The following is a 22,183-nucleotide window of genomic DNA, read 5'->3' as shown; positions in this document are numbered from 1 at the left end:
ACAGACGCGCGATTATTTCCTTCAATGTGACATTTGCCAGCAGATCAAGCCTTCGACTGCGGCGCGTCCACCACAGACACAATTGTACATATCTAATAAGCCGCTAGGTTGCATTTATTTAGATCACTGCGGTCCTTTATCTTCTGATACTGCGTATAAGTACATCTTAGTAGCAGTTGATTCATGCACATGCTTTGTGTGGGTCTGGCCCCATCGCAGCGCTGATTCACGGACTGTCATAAGAGATTTGCGTGTCTTTGTAGGGATTTTTGCCTGTGGTACCTTCCATTCGGATCAGGGTCTGGCTTTCGCCTCTAAGGCGTACAAGGATGCCATGATTTCGATGGGGGTCCAAGTCAAGTTTTCGTCTCCATACAGACCTGAGGGTAATAGTGTAGTGGAACTAATAAACCGTGACTTAAAGCAATCATTGACAGCTCGAGTTATAGGCACTGGCAGAAACTGGCTGGCCCATCTCAGTGGCCTGCAGCGTGCTCTTAATAATCTCCCTAGAAGGTCTCTGGGTGGGCAGACCCCATACGAGATGCTCTTTGGTATCAAGATGTATGTCCCGGACCTTGACGGTCTAGACTGCGTGGCCCAAGCCACAGCCTTTGACGTGGATGAACATTGCAATGTTTTACAGGATCTACAAAAGACGAGATACAGTCTTGCAAAGGAACATTTGCCCTCCACATCGGATGATGCGTTGCAGATCCCGGTAGTTGGCTGGCTACCCCAAGTTGGAGAACTGGTTCGGTAGAAGATCGATAACAAGAAAGAATTTGGTCCTTCCTATCGTGCTCCGGTTCCTGTGCTTGGAGTGAAGGGCGCAAGAACAGCCATTTTACCACCACTTCCAGGTCGTAAGGAAAACAGGTTTATCTCAATTGACAATGTCAAGATACACAGAGTGGCCGATTCTTCTTAGTATGACACCGGCGGTTTCCTGTCCTTCGATGGTGAGAAATTCTGTTTTGGCCACTGCTTCTGATCCTGAGCCAGAGGTGGCCCTAGAGATGCCTACAATTCCCAGTCCTTTGAGTACTTTGCCTGGTGCTAACGTTGATGAACTTGATTACGCTTACCCAACTGACTTAACTATGCCTGATTTGCAAACACGTTTGGCCACAGAATCCAGATTTTCATTTGACACTGTTTCACATAATTCAAAAAGCCCTCACGTTTTGCTATTTATGCCTCCCTATTTAAAAAACATTTTTTGATCCCCTCTTGGACATATATTTGGCTGGTAATTTTTTCAATTTACCTTTTTAGGTCTGTTGGTTTTGTGTTTTATTTTTTTCGAATTGTCAATGGACACTATGTCGAGGAGAGAACATGCATTCGACATCTTAATGGAACTTTGGCCCCCCCTTTCCTTTTCGCATTCAGCACACAGACTGAAGAGAGACTTGGCTTTTGTCAACATCACTGCTTGGCCTGTCCTTGATGGAATTTTGTGGGATGCTGTTAAATTTCAAATCCATGGCCCAACTGAGGTTGTTAATGTCCCTAATGTGCTCAGGGTAAACATGGGGGGATGTAGTGAAACAAAACCTACATTTTGATGATTGGGATATTCAGGCCGTAGAGGCATTGTTTTCTGATTTGAAATATTATGTTGCCTTTGATGCTGAAGATTTGTACTTAGAATCTGCTAATTATGGTGAATTATTTTGCTTCCAACATTTTGGCAAACATTTTCTGCATAAAACAAGTTCCAGAAGGAGTGCTGTAAATTATACACAGTGGGAGCATTGCCCGGCTCCTTTACAAGGCAGTTCGAGTACTTTTTTGAAAAAGTACACTTATTTTACCGACTTTAATCAGTCCAATCCAGAGTCTTTTTATTATAAATTGACACAGAAGTCCATGTCCAAGGTTAGACTTACCGATACTAAATTATTATATTCGAAGTCCTTTCTAGACAAGTTGGCTGTAGAAGGCTACGAATTATGGAAGGAAAAAATTGACCTTAAATCCGTTTGAGGTTCTAAAAGTTGGCAGGTACAAGGCACTGAGGCTTTGCGCCGTGCATGTCTCATCCCGAATCATATGTTGTTTTTAAATTCTACCATTTTTCAAACCACATGCTTTGGATTGACTACTGCTAAATAATTTAATTCTCCTGCTATACCTGATTTGGAAGAATATTCTGGTTGGAGTAATAATACAGATTTTTCTATTAGAGAATTACAAACTTTTTTGCAAAATTCGTCATACAATATATCCATTTTGGATCCAAAGGGTTGGCTAGTGTGGCACAGAAGTGCAGATTCCTGCCAACGTCGTTTTATGGGTTTAGCTGATGGCTTTACCCAGGTTAGGCCCGATCATCGTTTTTTAACTGACCATTCTGTCACCACTTATTCGGTAGGCAAATTATGTCAGACCTGGCTCAAACATTCTACTTTGGCATTGGTTAAACTGCATCTATCCAAGTTGACAGATGAAGTGGATTTGAATGATTTCATAAAAGGTCCGGCTAGTGGCAGATCAAAAAGATGGATATATGCGATTTATAACGAAATCTGGAAAACCTCACAGATTGAGGCGGCTAAATGCCTTAGGGCCATTGATCAGGCTTTTTATAGGATTTATACTTTGGATAATATTGTATCTTCTGTTGTTGATATTGTGCAAGATGAATTATCTGTGTTATACCATGGTCAAAATCAATTGCGTTCCATTACATTGAAAGGCTGGAGTCCTTACCGTTTTCAGTGGCAGAAGACACTGCTGCCACATGGCTTATCCACGGGTTCATCACACTCCCATTTGCTTTATTTAAATTTACGAATTGTATGCAATATATTGCGATAGGCCAATATGAACCCCTTGGTAGTGCATTTCTACACGAGGCCTGGTCCCTCCCCTTTACATACAGATGTCTAAAAGATGGGAAAGAGGTTTATTTAAAAGGTGAGGAGTGCACCGAAACACCAGATCACTCATTAATGTGTAGGCATATCCAATTACATGGTTCCTGTAATCAGGAACGTCCAAATTTGGCCTGTGTTTTAAAAGGTACTCCGGTTCCCGCAATTGTCCCTACTTTCACTTTACTGGCGAACGGTGGTTATTTACTTTTGAATAATGAAGATTGTTGTGGGTTAATTCGAGGCATTGCTTATGTGATAACTGTATCTGAACGTGTGGTGTGTTGCAAAAACGTTCTGTATCCTCCTCCGCATGGGAATTCAGATGTTTCCATCTAGCCACAAATCCCAACCTTGACGGCAGAGTTCAATGGAATGAGTAGAATAAGAGCCATTTTGTCTCAAAAACAAGTGGCCCTGAGTTCGGCTCGTGAAACATTTGTCCTTCACATAGTCAACACCCGCACAGAGGTGCAGGCCCTATTAAATACTGACTTACCATTGCATTTCAGCAAGTTGATTCATTCAATCTTTAATGCGTCCTCCACTTCTGGCCTTGCACACTTTTTAAAAATAGTTAGCAGTGGTCTTGTGACTTCATTTGAGAAGATATTTGGAGTCATTCCTGCTTTCTTCCATTTCATATTCTCGAGCTTATTTGGTGGATTTCCTGTTTTGCTGGCGCTGGCTGCAGGCGTTCTGGTTATATTTTGTTTTATTAAAAATGGATGCCCGTCGTGTTACACGCCGCACAGCCCCACCTGGCATTATTCTGCAACAGGATGCTTGAATACTATGGCACGTTGCCGCTTGCGACTTTAAGCACGGCATATGGATTATCGTTTCGATTTTCCTATTTCACATGTGTCCAGCCTGTGTTTCATTGCCTGAGCTGCGATTTCGACTGGGCCCTTGATTTGTGTCTCTGCAAGACGGTGTCTCCTGACGTCGATTTTAATCATCTGATGAGTCCCATAGTTGCTCACAAGGTGGTTTGTTTTGGCGGAAGGATTATGTCCATGGCAGCGATGCATGGACTAATCGGTCGTTGGAACATACTCGCAGCAGCACAAGATTTCTTGGCACACAGCTTTATTGAGAACCCACCGAGTTGTCCTCTGATGATGCTAGAGGCTCCGGTGCTTGAAGAGCACGTATGTTCTTTCCCACTATTAAATTGGATGGTTGAACTGTTTTCGGATAACAACAGTGACTTCATGCTGGAGGCTGTTGCTGCTTATTTTGCATATTCAGTCCTGTCCTGAAAGCTTTCGACTTTTTTGAATAATAGTCCGTCCTTAATTGCAATAATTATTTTGAAAATTATGCGTGATTTTTTCATTACCCAGACCTATTGACTTGGTAAAAATTTTTTAATTGACTTACAAATGCGTTTTTTTAATCAATCTTTATAATTTGACCTGGCTCATTGTTCTTGAACTCAGTCTTCTCGATGTGCCCTGTGCCTTATCTTATCTTATCTTAGCCGTGCTCAGATCATGGGGGGATGTCACATAGTTACTGCTTACCTGTATACCGTGTTAAGTTAGCATGAGCTTATTAAATGTTTAAACGCCATTTTACCTTTTGCTGCTTCTGCACACGACACATAATTGTTGCTTTAGCTTTCAGCCTAGAAGAACTGGGCCTTTCCCCTGAAATTTTTCGCTTTTGCCCCCCTTATCTGAAAATGTCTCCCCCATGGGATTAAACCTGTATAGGCCATGAGTGGTGTGAGACACCTTGTTAATATGTGAAGTCATGTAATGGTGTGAGCACTTGTAAATTCCCCCCATTTGTAAAATGCACCTGACTGAAATGTACTGTGTTTAAAATGGATGCCATGGCCATGGGTTTTGCCACCGGACTGGCATAGGTCAGCGGTTTAGATAATATTACCCAGCCACCCCTAGCTTTTGGAGGGAAACCTGGCACCCAGGGTGCTCACCCCCTCGAGCCAGTTTAGGCCAGCGTTGCCAACATTCTAGAAGGTTCTGGCACTGCCTGGGTGGAGGGTATAAGTAAGGGGGATGTGCCACCAGAGAGTCAGTCAGGGCTGGGACAAGAAAGAGAGGGGACATGCTGCGAGGGGCTACCGCACATGGGCCTGTGAGCTGGGCCTTGCAACCCTGAAACCCCCACCCCCTCCCCTCTGCTGTCCCCACGGGCCACTGACAAGGGAGGGCCCCTACCCAGGTCGGTGACGCTGTTTGGACCGGGTACCACGCTAGCACTGCATGAAGAAGCGCCCAGGAGGTGAGGAGGGTGCCCCTGAGGCGGACTGTGGAACTGTTCCCCCCCACCCCCCTGTGAGGTGTGGTGCCAGGGGCTGTGCTGCAATAGTGCTGTTTTGGGGAGGTTGATTCCCCGAAGGAAGCTCTGCTGCTGTAAGGCACTACTGCCTGTCAAGCGCTATAATTGGGAAGAAGCGCTGATCTGAACTGTACAGCTGGGGAAGCGCTATAATTTGGAAGCGCTGGAAGAAGAGTTAATTTCCTACTCCCTCTGCGTGGCCTGAGAATGGAGCTGAGGTTGTAAACAGAGGGAGGAGCAGTGCGCTGTGAATAGCGCCATCTGCTGAGGAGAATCGCGACGTGTGGCCTGAGGGCCCTGTGAGGGGAATCGAGCTGGAGGAGCCTACCCTAGTTTTGGGCCGCTGTTTGCCATATAAATAATTAATCAAAAGGGAGCCTACCCCTTACTGCCGCTGAGGAGTGTTGGTGCTACCTTGCGCCGGTTGTAAATAGGCTGAAATCACCGCCGCGGCCCGGCGCTGTCGTGGGGACCCCCCCACTGCTGTGGGCACTGTTGCGGCGGCCCCCGGTGCCAGGAGAGGGCCACCGAAGTGAAGATAGGGCCGCGTTAGGCCCTGGGGCCGCCGTCACCCGCATCATGTGACAGGGGGCCCGGCCGCGTCATCGGCCCGCCCCCGCCGCACACGGATTGGCCCGCGCGGCCATGCCTGAGAGGCCGCGCAGGGATTGGCTGCCGGCCGGCAGCCCGGGAAGAGGAGCGCCCGAAGCCCTAGGTCCCCATGAGGGAGGGGGACCCAGGTGAAGTGTCTGTGCGGGGCCCCCGTGGTCAAGGGGGATCCCCGATTGCAAGCGACCGGAGCGGGAGGCCACCCGCCAGTCTGTGCCCCTGAGTGAGGGGCCGGTGAGATAGGCGGGGCCGGGGCACTCTATCGGTGCCAGCCCCGCCTCCCCCTACGAAGCGGCCGGAGGAGCAGAGTACTTGCGGGGCTCCCGTGAGGATGAGGGAGCCCCGATTGTGCCGCCCAGAGGCCGCATTGAACCCCCCGGGTCCCCGTGAGGTGGAGGGGCCCGGGTGACGCCGCGGAAAGGGGGGGGCCTCGAGGCACATTGCCGGTGCCCGCCCCCCTCCGCGGAAAGGAGCCCTGCGGCCGATCAAGAGCCCCTGAGAGCCGCCGCAGAGGGTCAGAGCCCATGGGAGAAGGTGGGAGGGGGGCCTCGAGGCACATTGTCGGTGCCTGGCCCCTCCGCAGGGAAGATCCGGCTCCTGGAGAGGGAGAGAGTGCCCCGCGTGTTCCCTGCACCAGCCTTGAAGAAAAGGAGTGCCAGGAGTAGCCCGGTGAGTGGGGCCCTATTCAAACTGTGTGAGGGGGTGGAGTGGGCAACGGGGCACAGGGTCGGTGTCCGCCCCCCATGAGCCCCCCCCACCCCCCATGACTTGGGAAATTAGAGACCTTGGATGGTAAACTTACCCTGGACTGAACAACAGCCTGAAGAGTGAACTGGTGTAGGCTGGAGGTTAATACTGTGCCCCTGGGTCCCCCAAGGAATCATTAAAACCCCTAGAGCTAGGGCCAGGACTTATGTTAATGCTGGGTTGATGTTCAGGCCGATGGTTTCGCGCCCAGTGTGCTTATGGCCTAGTGTTAATGCCCCTGTTAGTGGTGGGCATCCCCATGTGTTATGCTGCTGAGGCCGACTGCCCTTTTAGGGAAGTGTTGGTCGCCTGAAGAGGTATTTAGGGTGGCCCTAGTGACCTGTTTATTCCTGCACAGTGACCAGGTAATAGGAAATGGTTGATTGGTCGTGACCAGTCACTACCGTTACTGATGCCAATGTATGTTGATGTTACACGCCAGCTAGGTGATCCTACGCTGATTCCAGGTTGTTAGACAACTAAGGTTGTGGGCCCCTGCGGATGTTATATACCTGCCTGAAGGAGCCGAATGTACGCACTGGTGAGGTGCACAATGTGTTAGATGCTAGGGTATTGCTCAGGAATAATGCACCAGTGTTGAAATGCTTGTGGTTAAATGCCTAATGTCACAGCGTAATGTGTATGCCTAAGGTTCAATTGCATTCAAGGTGCCTACTACCCTGATGAGATGGTCGCCTCCCTGGCCTAAGGTGATGAGACTGATATCTAATGTTAATGTGCCCTTTTACTGCAGGTGTTCTGCCCCGGTGCTGGCCTGACGTGTCATTCCAGGCCCCTGGTTATATCCCATTGCTGATTTATTACAGGTGTTCCCGTCTGTTGGGATTTACAGTGATGCCATGAAGTTTTCCTTTACAGGGGTTGGGTTGGAGTTAAACTGCTAAGGATGAGAGCCTGAGTTGGCCCCGCCATGGTGACCCCAGGTTTAATGACAAATTTAATCACCTTCTTTATTTCAGCCATGGACTTACAGACTCAGCCCTTACTTCCCATGTAAACAATCCCCCTTGACTGTAGTGTAGTTCCTATTTTCCCTATAGGCCCTGCGCATTGGAATAACATAAACCGCAGTGTAGACGTAGAAGTGCAGTCTTCTAGGTCTCTACTGACTATGTTAAACTTAAATGGGTTTGTACTAGCTAGCTCAGAGGTCACTGGAAACTTTCTTGACTGAATAGGAAGTGATCAGCTTCCCTGGCTCAGACAAGAAGAGATTCAGTTTTCCAACAACCGCATTAACATGACAACTTTGCTCCTCAGAATAAGAGTCAATCTCTAGAGTCGTGTGAAAAAATAGACAGCTATTTCACTCAGTCAGTTGTGCAGGAATTACTTTCACCTGGATGCAGAGAAGAGAGAGACGGGCGTTTTCAATAAAAGGTATTATTTATTGAACAGTCTTCCTTCTCATGCAAGAGAAATGAATTTCCACAATTGCAAGACTTGTTATTATAAAAAGTGCGTACAGTAAAAGGAGTATTGCGAAATAATACAGTAAAAGCATTGATATGGTTTCTTAGCCATATAATAGTTAAAAATGAGTAAAATATATACATTTATATATACATTTGGCTAACGTCCTCAACTGGTGTTTCTTAACTATGCCTACCCCAGTGTACCTGACCTAAGCCTAATACTTGGGAGGGAGTAAGTAAGTAGCAGATTAAGTTAAGTTGGTTTTGCCAAGGGTTTGGCATGCAGAGAGCTGGTGGAAGACGATATGATCCTCTACCACTGAGAGATTGAGGTATGGGGTCGCCCTGCTAAAGCCCAAAGAGACCTTCTTAGATATAATATAATATACTAGTTAGGGAGGGTTAGAATTAGGTGTTCACTCCTATTCATTTCAACATGTTAGCATGTTGTCACCTTTTGCATTTTATGGACTAGTAACTATGCTGATAACATTGCTTCTTCTAATACGTTTGCTTGTATTATCTAAAATACTGTGTTTGAGAACCCGGCATTAGTAAATAAATATTTCAAATATGCACGAGTCCTCATTTACTCCATGTTCTGGTTTGAAATGATTGTATAACGAAAGAGTGTCTGTGTTCCACGTGACCTGAGGTATTCTAACATCATGTTCTGGTTCGTCTAAACATTGGGAGTTTGTTATGACCAATGAGACACTGTAGTTAGCTTGGTAAGGGGATTTTGGGTACTAAGGTGAGTTTTGGGCCATCCTAATTCACTGAGGTTCCAAATCTCTATGCACAGTTCTGTAGGAGAATGGAATCCCTGCTACAGTGCCTGGCGCGTGTACAAGGTACAAGTACACGATATTTTGAGTGCCAGATTTCTCAATGGATCAAAGTGACTGGCACCTTATTGTTCATTCTGTGGCTTGTTTGCGAGTTAAGGTGTACACCTGTGTTTCACAGTCCTGCCACTCAAGGTGCACAATGGTGATTAGCACATCTTCTGTATTTAATCTACGATTCTGGTAGATCACAGTGGAGAATTGGTGAGTTTTATTTTTGTGTATTTTCGTGATTTCTTAATTGGTTTTCATGCATTTTAGCGCATTATAGTTTCATTGTAATTGTGATTAATTGTTGGATGGTCATAGTTTTTAGGTCTCGCCTAGAGTTGCTGCGCATGCTCTGCTCGCTCGGCGAGACATCTAGTGAGAGTAGATTTCAGAGGCATCACCGTTTATGCTAAACGGTGGCCTGCTATTAGGAAATGAGGTATTTTTGTTGCCGCCCTTTCCCCTTTTCATCCGGACAGGATTGTCTGCTTTGCTGCTGTCACAAAACAATTTCTTATCTTTAGGGGGGCCATCTGTTTGTAATTAGCAGTATCCGTTTGCTTGTTTTTGTATCGCGTCCGTCCGAGTCTGGATGCGCTGGGGGCATCTGTTTTTTCGCATCCGTGTAATGCTTGATTTTGGTAGGCAGAGCGGCAGCTTGTTATTATTTGGAGTGAACACATGCCTTGTGTACCACTTCCACGATTTCATCTTGTGGTCACGAGTGAGTACCTGAAGCAAGATTTTGCGTTTGCTTTCTGTTGGAAGTAGATTCTTCGCAGAAAAAGCATTGATCGTCTTCTGTTTGTGCTACTGTAGTTTAATGTACCTAGAACTGCCCAGGGGCCTAGTGAACAACCTATGAGTGCTTCAACATGCGGCATCCCGGCTTCTGGCTGCTCAGTGTAGGTAGACACATGCTGAACCAACCCTACAAAACCCTCCGTCACTGACTTCCCATAGAACTCCTTGTCACTGCACCCTTGCTCCTAAAAAAGTGTTGGAAAATACTGCCACGTGAGGTGACCCTTCTCTGCAAAGGGGACTGCGGAATTGACGCATCGCTGTCCACTGATATCTCCGGCAAAACAGCTCCAAGCCAGAACAGCAGGCAGCTTCCAGGGCAGCGGAGAGCTGGCCGATAATGTCACACCGTGACCGGAAGCAGATGGTTCATGTGCCAAGCGAATTCACATCTCCAGGCCTGGTGACTCCTGTACTGGACGCGGTGCCACCAACCAGTACCACCCCAGAGGAGTTACCCTGAAAGAGCCCGCAAGCGTACGGCGGTGGAAGTACTCACACACTCATGTCACAAATTGGTTTGTGATGTGTGGGAAATATCAGGCAGTATGAGGGTGTGTGTGTGGTTATTGCCTGTCGATGCATTTTAATTTTTGGGGTGTTGTCCGAGGTCCATCTCGTGCACATCGAAAGCAAAAAACTGTCACTTCAGCGTTACTTTCACTGCTGCTGTACAATTAAGCCAATGTGAAGCAGAAATTGCAATTTCTTTTTAAAAAAACCCCAATAAAAGCAAAAATATAAACAGTAAGGCTAAAAATAGCTATATCGGGTACAATATTAGAGAGGAAAAGCTTAATGACAGCTGCTGGATCCGGGATCCATCTGGACCCCTCTCATTTCCAGCTCTGCCACGACCTGGTGTTACCCTGAGCCGACACCATGGCCCAGCCCGCTGTTCCATTCTCCAAGAAGCGGGAGGTGTGGCACGGGGGGCTACAGAAGCGAAATATAAACTTACTCCGCCAAGCGTGGCGAGAAGCACCTATCAGCATTTTGTGAATGCTGCGTCACCTGGTACCTCGTGCCATCAACAAGTTGTACCTTTATGTTTGTCAGCACAGTGCCAATAGGTGATGTCTGGTAACCATGGTACCCATGCACTGCAACATTTTAACCGTACACCAGCCAGAGTAACAAGTCTTAGAATCATTAATCACATTGGAAACATCAGTGAATATAAAACTATACGGGTGCGAGGGTACCTGGACCTGTGGGTAGGGATGTGGTGTCACCTCTGAAAACCTCACCTGGAGCATTGCGCCCCTTCCTCGGAGGCGGCCAGTACAAGAGGACTCAACCGGAGTACTGCATGCCATTCTGAAGGCCTTATGTGAGGTATAGTGCCCAGGACAGTCACACCTGGGCATTGTGCTAATTCTGTTGCCCTCACCAAGAGAAGTGCTCTGCATGAAGCAGTAACACCATGAAGTTTGCATAGAGTCCCACAGGTCTCACCTGGACTGTTGTACACTATACAGAGGGCCATCTTACGGGTCCAGTACTGCAGGGTTTATCTGGAGTACTGTGCTAGAAAAGGCAGTGTGCTGGAGTACGGCAGCTCATAGACATTTACATTTTAAAATACATTTTGATTAGATATTATGAAGTGCTTTGCTGTTTTAGAAATTGAAAGCATTATTGTATGTTTATTTGTTAAATCGAAAATAAACATTTAAAATTAAAATAATTTGCAGTATTCAGACATATCTGATGCTGACATTATTTTACACCCATCTCCACTCACCAATTGCCAACACCAGTTGAGCACAGAACCTTCTTCCACTTCACATTCTACAGCATTATCCTCTCAAACACTTTAACACAGGGCAGGCAAATTTAACATGTTACATTCAATTTGAAACCAGCATCTGCAATGTAATAGGTCTCACATTTAAGCGAGTTTCAGCTATTGGCGTTGTAAATAATGCCTTTTTTTATATCCGGGTTTTTTAAAACCTAAGTAAGACAGTCATTTTCAATAGCAATACCACCCCCAACATACACTTTTTTTTGTGTTTTTATTTTTACTTTAATAAGCGCGGCGCCGTCTTCACGGACACCGCGCTATGCAATGCAATAGGTGTTGCTTTTGTTAATGTAAATAACAATACCTTTTAATGTTTTCAAAGGCATTGCCATTTACAATGTCAATAGCTCAAAATAATGTCATTATCAGACCTATTACAGCGTAAATGGTTGTTACTGCACTGCATTTGTTTCTTTTGGTTATTTTATTGTAGGTGCATTTGAAGTAAACTCCCAGGGAGCCTTAAATTAGATGGATTTGCTAAAGTGTAGTACGAATTTGACTGAGGAGAGGAAAGCATCTTTACTGTTTTTGTGACGGAACCGTTCCGTCACGCCCCTCGGGTGGGCTGTGTTGGTGACGGAACCGTTCCGTCACGGCCCGCTCGCCTGCGAGGCGCTGATTTCGCACCTGCGCGGCGCGTTCTATTGAGCGGGCAGGGCCGTGACGTAACCGTTCCGTCACAAGCACAGCTCACCCGAGGGGCGTGACGGAGCGGTTCCGTCACCAGCGCGGGAGCGCCGCGCGGCCCCCCCACCCGTCCCCCCTCCCGCCCCTTAGCACTGCGGCGCTTGCCACTGCAGGCGGAATAGCCGCCGCAGTGAAAGGGTTAACAGATGAAGAGAGTGCTGGATTGAATGAGCATGAAGTATGTTTAAAGAAGTTGGATTCACGTTTTCTTCCAAAGGTATCATCGGTAGTTTAGAGATTTCATTTCGGCAAGCACGTGCAAGACAAAGGGGAGTCAGTGGAAGAATACATTACTGTTTTAAGGAAGTTGGCTTCTACGTGCAAGTTTGGCCAAGCTATTGATGAGCGGATCAGTTGATGTTGCGGTATAGCTGGAGGTAACCAGTGAAGGACATTGCTGGTGAATCTTCTTCGAGATAGGAGAGTGCTTATGTGAGGGTGGGTTGGTTGAGTGTGTCCAAGGCAGCTAAGAGGTCTAGCATTTTTGGGAGGCAGGGGTCATCTTCATCTGTGGTAAAGAAAGCATTATCTGCGATGTGTACGGACCTTTGCACCCTATCCGATTTCCTCCTCTTTGACCATGTATAGGATAAGGGATTTCTATAGATTTGCATTGCTCCATGGCGAACGGTTAGAAATAAAAATCTCTGTTGAGAAATTTACGGGAATTACTGGATCTCTCCTGGGGGTCTCCAATCCAGCCCAAGAGGCAAAAGGGCAATACATCCCTTGGAAATGGAATAGATGGTGCATTGAACATGCCGACAGCAGTAGACTACCAGTACTAGGCACATCCATAGGTTTTGAAGACATTGTCTGCATTTTCGTGCACCTGCGGCCTGCTGGAAGCACATTGAAAAGGATTCATGCCCACAGCCAAGGAAGGATCATTTTCCAGTCAGAACGGTGTGGAACAGCAGTTTTTAGGGTGGCCTCTTGAGGGCAGTTTAAAGGCTGTTGACTGACTGGAAACCTTTGCCAACTCGGTTTTGAGACACCTGAAAATCACCACAACTGCAGCTGAGTGGGAAAGAGTAGACCCAATACGTGCCCGCACATACTATGCATCTGTGATGACCTCATTATACTGAAAGTGCCCAGAGGGAACGCCCATATATTTCTCCTGACCGTCAGTGAAACTTAAGACAAATAGTCATTTATGTGGAAGCACTGGAGTTTGTGCAGCCAGTTTTTAGGTCTCGCCCTGGAATTCGCATCCGAAGGATGCGTCCAGGGTCGGAGACTTATAGTTATCGGACACGGGGGAATGAGGACAAGAAACTGTCACGAGCTTTTGAAGCAGATTTGGGTGCGCGAACGCGCACGTTCCGTCCTGCGCCGCGCCGTGCACTTCCCTCCCATACTCCCAGCAAGTCAGCCTAACGCGCATGCATGCACACACACGCGCACACGCACTTACACAGACACGCAGACACCCAGACAGGCAACCCCCCCCCACAGTCACACACACACACGCATACACACAAACTCCAAGACACATACACACACACGCACGCTCACACACATACACAGCCCGCCGCCGTACGCGCGCGCACACACATGCCCCCCTCCCTCGCAGCCCAGCAACAAGGCGAAACCCCACTCACCGGCTTCCTTGGTGCAGCGGCTCTCACCGGCAGCAGGACTCTTCCTCCCTTCTTCGGCACCGGGGTGCAGGGTAGGCTCCTGCCTGCTCCGGTGCTCCAAACAATCGCGGCTCTTCCGTGGGAGGCGGGGTAGGCTCCCGCCCTCCTACTTCCTGTTTCCGGTTGTCCCACCCGGCCTGCCTGACTTCCTGGTCGCAGGCCGGCGGCGGACTGCAGCACGCGCTTAAGTTGCAAGTGAATCTCGCTGTAGGGGTGAAGATGCAATTTCTCGCTCATGCGTTAGATTGAAATAAATGAAACAGCCCACTGAATGCCCATATTAAAACTCATCCATTCATTAACAGGAACAAACGGTAGGTCAAACATAAACTGCAATCTCACGAAAGTGTCCTCGATTTCCTGCGACTGACACTGTTTCATTTATTCGGCAATTTGCACTGGACCAGAGGGCATTCGTTTGTGCATCTTATTTAGGCGGCCAGGGGAGTGCTGTTTACAGTCTGGTGGTGGTGTTTTTTTATTTTCTCAGTACTCTCTCGACTGCTTGGTCTAATCTGCATATAATTACTAGTCTCATTTTTTTCGATCTCTTCCTAGAGAAGATGCAGGTGATGTACTATTGGGAATATTGCATAGACTCAACACTTTAAGGTTTGTTGAAAGCTGTCAGTGGAATTAATTATTTCCAGAGCCTGCTGATTTCTGCTGAGGGAGGAAATGTCTTGTTGTGGCCTGCTTAGGAGCTCCAAAGACCTAAAATGTAATCCCATGGGCCCAGGACAAAACCACTCATTACTAAGGATTCACAAAATCTAATTTACTTTTCATAATCCCTGCCGATGCTTCAACCCTCCCCTTTAACCCCTCACCACCACTTTCCCATCACTCCATGATTCTTCTCGACTTTCATTAGAACGATCCCCAAGAACTTGCTGCTTTACTGATCTGCTGTAAGCGTTAGAATTTTCGGGTAAACTTTGGCCAGGTAAAAAGAGATCCATTTACAATCGTTGTCGATTTATATAATGATGATGATGTGAAAAGCTGACATGGATGCGGCACGGCACTCATGGTCCTATGTCCGAATAACCCTGCTCTATTGTTTTGTTTCTCATGTCGTGAGGGTCTCGGTGCATCCCTCCTTTTCCACCCAATTCAGTCGTACTTTATGGTCAAGTTTACTTACTGGCCGCGCCCTTTCTTTCCCCCTAATGAAAATGTGCCTGGCTTTAGTGCAGGTAAGTTTCAATTCTATTATGGACAAAGAGGCGAGGATTATGCCATTCTTCCTTCGCTTTATTTTTCAGCAGACTTTTTTTTTAACATAACAAACTACTACTCCCATAAACAGCAGGAAGTAGGAAACAAAAAGGTTCCAACAGGAGTCCTTCCACTCTGTTCACCGTCCTACATTCTATTAGTCCCTTCACTGTGTTTCCTCTTCCTTCGCGCGAACAGCTCCGTTACGAACTTCACGCATCCTGCTTGGACCCATCACTTCCTGCAACAACAGACTGCGTCAGAACCAGGCCCAATATAAAACAGGTCAGCAGAGCAACGCAAGAACCAAACAATGTTTAAGCATCCGAAGGATGCATCCAGGGTCGGAGACTTAGTTATCGGACACGGGGGAATGAGGACAAGAAACTGTCACGAGCTTTTGAAGCAGATTTGGGTGCGCGAACGCGCGCGTTCCGTCCTGCGCCGTGCACTTACCTTCCATACTCCCAGAAAGTCAGCCTAACGCGCATGCATGCACACACACACGCACTTACACAGACACGCAGGCACCCAGACAGGCACCCCCCCCCCCACAGTCACACACGCATACACACAGACTCCAAGACACATACACACACACACACGCACGCTCACACACATACACAGCCCGCCGCTGCACGCGCACACACATGCCCCCCGCCCTCGCAGCCCAGCAACAAGGCGAAGCCCCACTCACCGGCTTCCTTGGTGCAGCGGCTCTCACTGGCAGCAGGACTCTTCCTCCCTTCTTCGGCACCGGGGCGCAGGGTAGGCTCCTGCCTGCTCCGGTGCTCCAAACAATCGCGGCTCTTCCGTGGGAGGCGGGGTAGGCTCCCGCCCTCCTACTTCCTGTTTCCGGTTGTCCCGCCTGGCCTGCCTGACTTCCTGGTCGCAGGCCGGCGGCGGACTGCAGCACGCGCTTAAGTTATGTCAACAATCACAGATCCTGCTGTCATGCTTGGCCCCGAGGTTAGTATCAGCCTCATATTTAAGGGCGTGTGGAGAAAATGTTGTGAATTATTAATAGAGGTTAAGAAATTTACATATTGGTGCCCGCAGGTTGGTAGTTTAACCTATTGAAGCTTCTCAGGAGGCGCCCCAAAATGTGAGAGTTGGAAGAATCAATTGTTCGTATGCATGGACAGCCGAGACTCAGTTTGAGGATGTTTCTATATGACTGTGGATTGTATCTTATTAATGCACTACGATATGCTTGTTTTAGACGTCCACATGTTCTGCTTTTGAAGTACCTACTTTTTGCTGTCATGTTTGAGCTTGAGTTCTCATCCTGCTACAGAAACGAGAGCTTGGACACTTAAGCAGTGTAAACAGAATGTGGCTATGTTGTATATTATGTATAAACAAATGCAGTTGTAATAACCACTTGGAGGGAATCTCCAAGCTCTGACAACTGTGAGTGATGTTGCAACCCCAAGTTATGTCATTATTTTTATGTAAAATGCTGGGGCACCCCAGAAGGGGTCCCAGTGAAGAGCTAGATTGTCAAAGCTTTAAAAAAGGACAAGACCTCCCAAATTCTTCTCAGCAAAAAGACTGAGGGTTGGCCCAGGCACAGTGAAAGAGCACCCCCGTTCCCACCCTCAGATTAAATCTAAATGTAAGGTTTTTGTGGGAATAGGACATGGTGTGAGAGGCCGAATATCTGGTACTAGCCCAGTCTTGTTGCTGGTTGTCCTCAGCTGGTTAGAGCTCCCCACACTGAGACCCCCCTCACACATTTGTGGATGGAGTCACAGAGAGCCTGGGCGGTATCCATCTTGGCAGCAGGTGTGTTCAGGATCTCACACTGATCTCGTATTATTGCGCTCTCTGATACACTGAACATAATTTCACAAAAGTTCTTTAGAAAAGTTTAAGCTATTGCCATTATAAATTACAATAACTTTTATTTAAGTATTAGTTATTTAAAAAAATTAAACGCCATTGTTATTTGTAATATAATATTACAAATAGTCAATGGCTTCAGAAAACCCAAAATACTATCACAGGAAATTCCACCGTCCCAAGCCCTCTGCGACAAAATAGCGGAATATTTCGAACAGAAAATCACAAACTTTACAAAAGAGTTTCCACAGACTAGTCAACTAGCATTAAATTCAGCCGACCCTACCATCCAAAAAGATTCACCTTGTACCACTACATGGGATAGTTTTACTTTGATTAACTCAACCGAGTCCGCTCAAGCTATCTCAAAATTGAATTCAGGCTCCCCTCTTGATCCCTGTCCACCCCTACTACTCAAGGCTATAAAAGATGAGGTCAACCCAATCATTAACTCAATCCTGAACTCCTCCCTACAAACAGGAGATATCCCCGCATGCTGGAAGGTCGCGGTAGTCAAACCCCTTCAGAAAAAAGCTATTCAGGATCCTACGACACTGTCAAATCTCCGACCCATATCACTTCTCCCAGCACTATGCAAACTCACAGAGACATGTGTAAACAAACAACTTACTGCATATTTAGAGAACAACAACTTGTTACATCCCAATCAAGCAGGTTTCCGCTCTCACCACTCAACTGAATCTGCCCTTATTTTCTCAACGGAAACCATCAGAGCCGCTCTGGATCAGGGCAAAAGAGCCGTCCTGATCCTACTGGATCTATCTGCGGCATTCGACACGGTGTCCCATGATATTCTACTTCATCGCCTGAGTAGTGCAGGCATAGGGGGCACCGTGTTGAAATGGTTTACCAACTTCCTCAGACAAAGAAAACAGACTATTCTCCTAGGCCCACATCACTCTGAGGCAAGAGAAGTTCAATCTGGGGTACCTCAGGGCTCTAGCTTAAGCCCCATATTGTTTAACCTATATATGGTCCCTCTAATGAAACTTATTTCCTCTTTTGCTATCAGCTCAATAGCCTACGCCGATGACACTCAACTAGTTGTAATCCTAGATGAGGACGCGGCAATTGCTGAACGTTCCCTCAGAGATTGTCTGAAGGCCACTTTTGAGTGGATGAACATAAACCATCTGAGATGCAACACTGCAAAGACGGAAATTCTGCCCTTTGGGAAAAATAATTTGTTTTCTCCCCAAACCTGCTGGCCACCTAATGCTGAAGCCCCGCCGAGCACCATAAAGAGTGCCCGAAATTTAGGAATTAAAATTGACGAGGCACTATCCTTCAAGCAACAGACCAGTGAAGTGGCTGGCTCCTGTTTTAATATCATCAAAAGTCTTCGGAAATTCTTTGACTTCCTCCCCCTATCAGCTAGGAAAACGGTAGCGGTGGCATTGATCACATCTAGGTTGGACTATTGTAACGGACTATATGTGGGTGCCAACAAGGCCCTCCTACATAAGCTGCAGATGGTACAAAATACTGCAGCAAGGCTGGTGCTAAAAATGCCAAGAAAATCCTCAGCATCCGCAGCACTCGACACCCTCCACTGGCTCCCTATCCAAAAGAGAATTCTATTCAAATTACTGATCATTTCCTTCAGAGCATTTCATAAAAGAGGCCCTACCTACCTGATTAACAAATTTAATCGCTACCACCCCGGACGTCATCTAAGATCTGTTACTGCCAACCTAATGACTATTCCAAAGTTTCGATTGGCCACTAGAGGGGGAAAGTCCCTGGCGGTCAAAGGCTCTAGAGCGTGGAACACACTCCCATCTCAAATTCGCGAAATCTCCTGTGAGAGCAAATTTAGGAAAGCCATTAAAACCTGGATCTACAACCAAACTGCCTCCACCTGCAAAACCCTGGTCTAATATCTACTTTAGGGGCTTTTACATCTCCCTTCTGCCTATAAACCACACAAATTGAACCTAGCGCCAAGATGCTCCCCGGAGCGATAGAGCGCTATATAAAATCCCCCCAAACATAAACATAAACATAATATCAATACATCTAAGTCATGTAAATACAAAACATATTGCATTACAAATGCTATAGGTATCACATTTGCGAAAGTTATAACTATTGGCATTGTAAATGACAAAGCTATTAATTTAGGTATTTAAAAAAAAAAAACATAAATAAAAACTTTGCCATTTACAATACCAATAGCTCAAACTTTCCTAATGCGAGACCTATTGCATTGCAAATGCTTGTTACAGCTATGTAAGCGACAGTAACTTCCTACCTTCAGATGCATGTTGGAAGCTTTGCACTGACACCAGCAATGCCAATTGCGGACTAGAAACCTGATACACCACTGAGAGCAGTCGGCTGGTCTTTTAAAGTAGGCATTCTTGATCAGAACCAATTCCCTTGGCTTGGAGAACTCTCCTTCATGGGCAACCCTGGGTGATTGCACCCAGGCCTGTGTTCTACCAAGAGTGCCTCCCCTTGCCGATATTAGCCCAGTTCGGAAGGAAGCATTTGGGCACGCTGGTGTGCATTACAGCTGGTATGTATTTGTAGAAAGCACTTTAATCCTTTTCCTACATAAGTCCTTCGATTACAGTTGGACTAGCTTTGACGTTCTTTTGCTGAGTTATCTATGGATTCTGTAGACCTTAATTCTAAACTCCTTTCCTGGCAGAGATTTGCCAATCCCCCCTCTTCTCTATTTCCAGAATAATTTGAAGAGTCCTCTTTAAAGAGTGCTTTGGGAAGTAACTTTAGTTTGTGCACTCTTGTAGGCGCTATGAAATGCGACTCAGTTACATGTAAGTTGTACTCGCCATACTCGGCTCTATTACTTACTATGTTGGTTTGTGCCCCATGCATAGGTGATCCCAGCCTCCTTACACACCCTAAATCTATAGTCCCATTGTTTCATCTCACTCTCACCAAACTTGGTCTGCTAATCTTGTGAGGTCTATGAATTGGTAAACTCTCGGCATTTAATGTGCGCTCAGTTTATTTCATTTCTTGACCAGAATGTCTTTTCATTTCCTTTGGGTGATCAAATTTCGTAATTGACTGGACGGTTTTAGTCCGAATAAAGAGGAACCGTAAACACCGTGAAAGAAGCTGACGTTCCTGAACTGAAAAGTTGTATTTTGTTGCTGGGATGTTTTGCTGTTCTGAACAGATGTCTGTTATAAAGCAACATTGCATGAAATTCTTCAGGTTTCAAAAACATATGGCAAACTTTCAAAATCTCAAATTCATATTTATATGGTTCGAAATAGCTTAACCAACTGCAAGAACTGTTTCTTTTGTTTTTTGTTTGTTCTGTGCTGAAAACTTAGCAAGTGTTTCTTGTTTTCATGAATTGACCAGATTCCCAATCTGAAGACGATGCTTCCCCCATGAAACGGCCACGGCTCCTGGACACGGATGACCAATCCGATGAGACCAGTCGGTCCAAACAGAAGAGCCGGCGCCGCTGCTTCCAGTGCCAAATAAAGCTAGAGCTGGTGCAGCAAGAACTCGGCTCGTGTCGCTGTGGTAAGTCTTGTGCAGGGTCAGCCTCGCGTACTAACACTGACTGCTGATCATGGTCCGTTCACGCTCGTGTCGCTGTGGTAAGTCTTGTGCAGGGCCAGGCTCGCTTACTACCACTGACTGCTGATCATGGTCCGTTCACGGCTCGTGTCGCTGTGGTAAGTCTTGTGCAGGGCCAGGCTCGCTTACTAACACTGACTGCTGATCATGGTCCGTTCACGGCTCGTGTCGCTGTGGTAAGTCTTGTGCAGGGCCAGGCTCGCTTACTACCACTGACTGCTGATCATGGTCCGTTCACGGCTCGTGTCGCTGTGGTAAGTCTTGTGCAGGGCCAGGCTCGCTTACTAACACTGACTGCTTATAATGGTCTGTCACGGCTCGTGCCGCTGTGGTAAGTCTTGTGCAGGGCCAGGCTCGCTTACTACCACTGACTGCTGATCATGGTCCGTTCACGGCTCGTGTCGCTGTGGTAAGTCTTGTGCAGGGCCAGGCTCGCTTACTAACACTGACTGCTGATCATGGTCCATTCACGGCTCGTGTCGCTGTGGTAAGTCTTGTGCAGGGCCAGGCTCGCTTACTAACACTGACTGCTGATCATGGTCCATTCACGGCTCGTGTCGCTGTGGTAAGTCTTGTGCAGGGCCAGGCTCGCTTACTAACACTGACTGCTGATCATGGTCCGTTCATGGCTCGTGCCGCTGTGGTAAGTCTTGTGCAGGGCCAGGCTCGCTTACTAACACTGACTGCTTATAATGGTCTGTCACGGCTCGTGCCGCTGTGGTAAGTCTTGTGCAGGGCCAGGCTCGCTTACTACCACTGACTGCTGATCATGGTCCGTTCACGGCTCGTGTCGCTGTGGTAAGTCTTGTGCAGGGCCAGGCTCGCTTACTAACACTGACTGCTGATCATGGTCCATTCACGGCTCGTGTCGCTGTGGTAAGTCTTGTGCAGGGCCAGGCTCGCTTACTAACACTGACTGCTGATCATGGTCCATTCACGGCTCGTGTCGCTGTGGTAAGTCTTGTGCAGGGCCAGGCTCGCTTACTAACACTGACTGCTGATCATGGTCCGTTCATGGCTCGTGCCGCTGTGGTAAGTCTTGTGCAGGGTCAGCCTCGCGTACTAACACTGACTGCTGATCATGGTCCGTTCATGGCTCGTGTCGCTGTGGTAAGTCTTGTGCAGGGCCAGGCTCGCTTACTAACACTGACTGCTGATCATGGTCCATTCACGGCTCGTGTCGCTGTGGTAAGTCTTGTGCAGGGCCAGGCTCGCTTACTAACACTGACTGCTGATCATGGTCCATTCACGGCTCGTGTCGCTGTGGTAAGTCTTGTGCAGGGCCAGGCTCGCTTACTACCACTGACTGCTGATAATGGTCTGTCACGGCTCGTGTCGCTGTGGTAAGTCTTGTGCAGGGCCAGGCTCGCTTACTAACACTGACTGCTGATCATGGTGCGTTCACGGCTCGTGTCGCTGTGGTAAGTCTTGTGCAGGGCCAGGCTCGCTTACTAACACTGACTGCTGATCATGGTCCATTCACGGCTCGTGTCGCTGTGGTAAGTCTTGTGCAGGGCCAGGCTCGCTTACTAACACTGACTGCTGATCATGGTCCATTCACGGCTCGTGACGCTGTGGTAAGTCTTGTGCAGGGCCAGGCTCGCTTACTAACACTGACTGCTGATCATGGTCCGTTCAAGGCTCGTGCCGCTGTGGTAAGTCTTGTGCAGGGTCAGCCTCGCGTACTAACACTGACTGCTGATCATGGTCCGTTCACGGCTCGTGTCGCTGTGGTAAGTCTTGTGCAGGGTCA

General features: G+C 47.3%; 1 protein-coding gene across 1 annotated transcript in view; it reads left to right on the top strand.

Annotated features, from left to right (window-relative positions):
• Window positions 1–22,183, top strand: part of ZFAND3 (zinc finger AN1-type containing 3) — a 684,884-nt gene that overhangs the window by 631,550 nt on the left and 31,151 nt on the right. The window contains exon 5 of the mRNA XM_086925892.1: window positions 20,206–20,373. Coding sequence (XP_086782018.1) covers window positions 20,206–20,373 — 168 coding nt within the window. The remainder of the gene's footprint in view (window positions 1–20,205; window positions 20,374–22,183) is intronic.

This window comes from Lissotriton vulgaris, chromosome 6 (genome assembly GCF_964263255.1).
Source record: "Lissotriton vulgaris chromosome 6, aLisVul1.2, whole genome shotgun sequence".
NCBI classification, from domain to species: domain Eukaryota; kingdom Metazoa; phylum Chordata; class Amphibia; order Caudata; family Salamandridae; genus Lissotriton; species Lissotriton vulgaris.
This window is presented reverse-complemented; position numbering and strand designations above follow the sequence as displayed.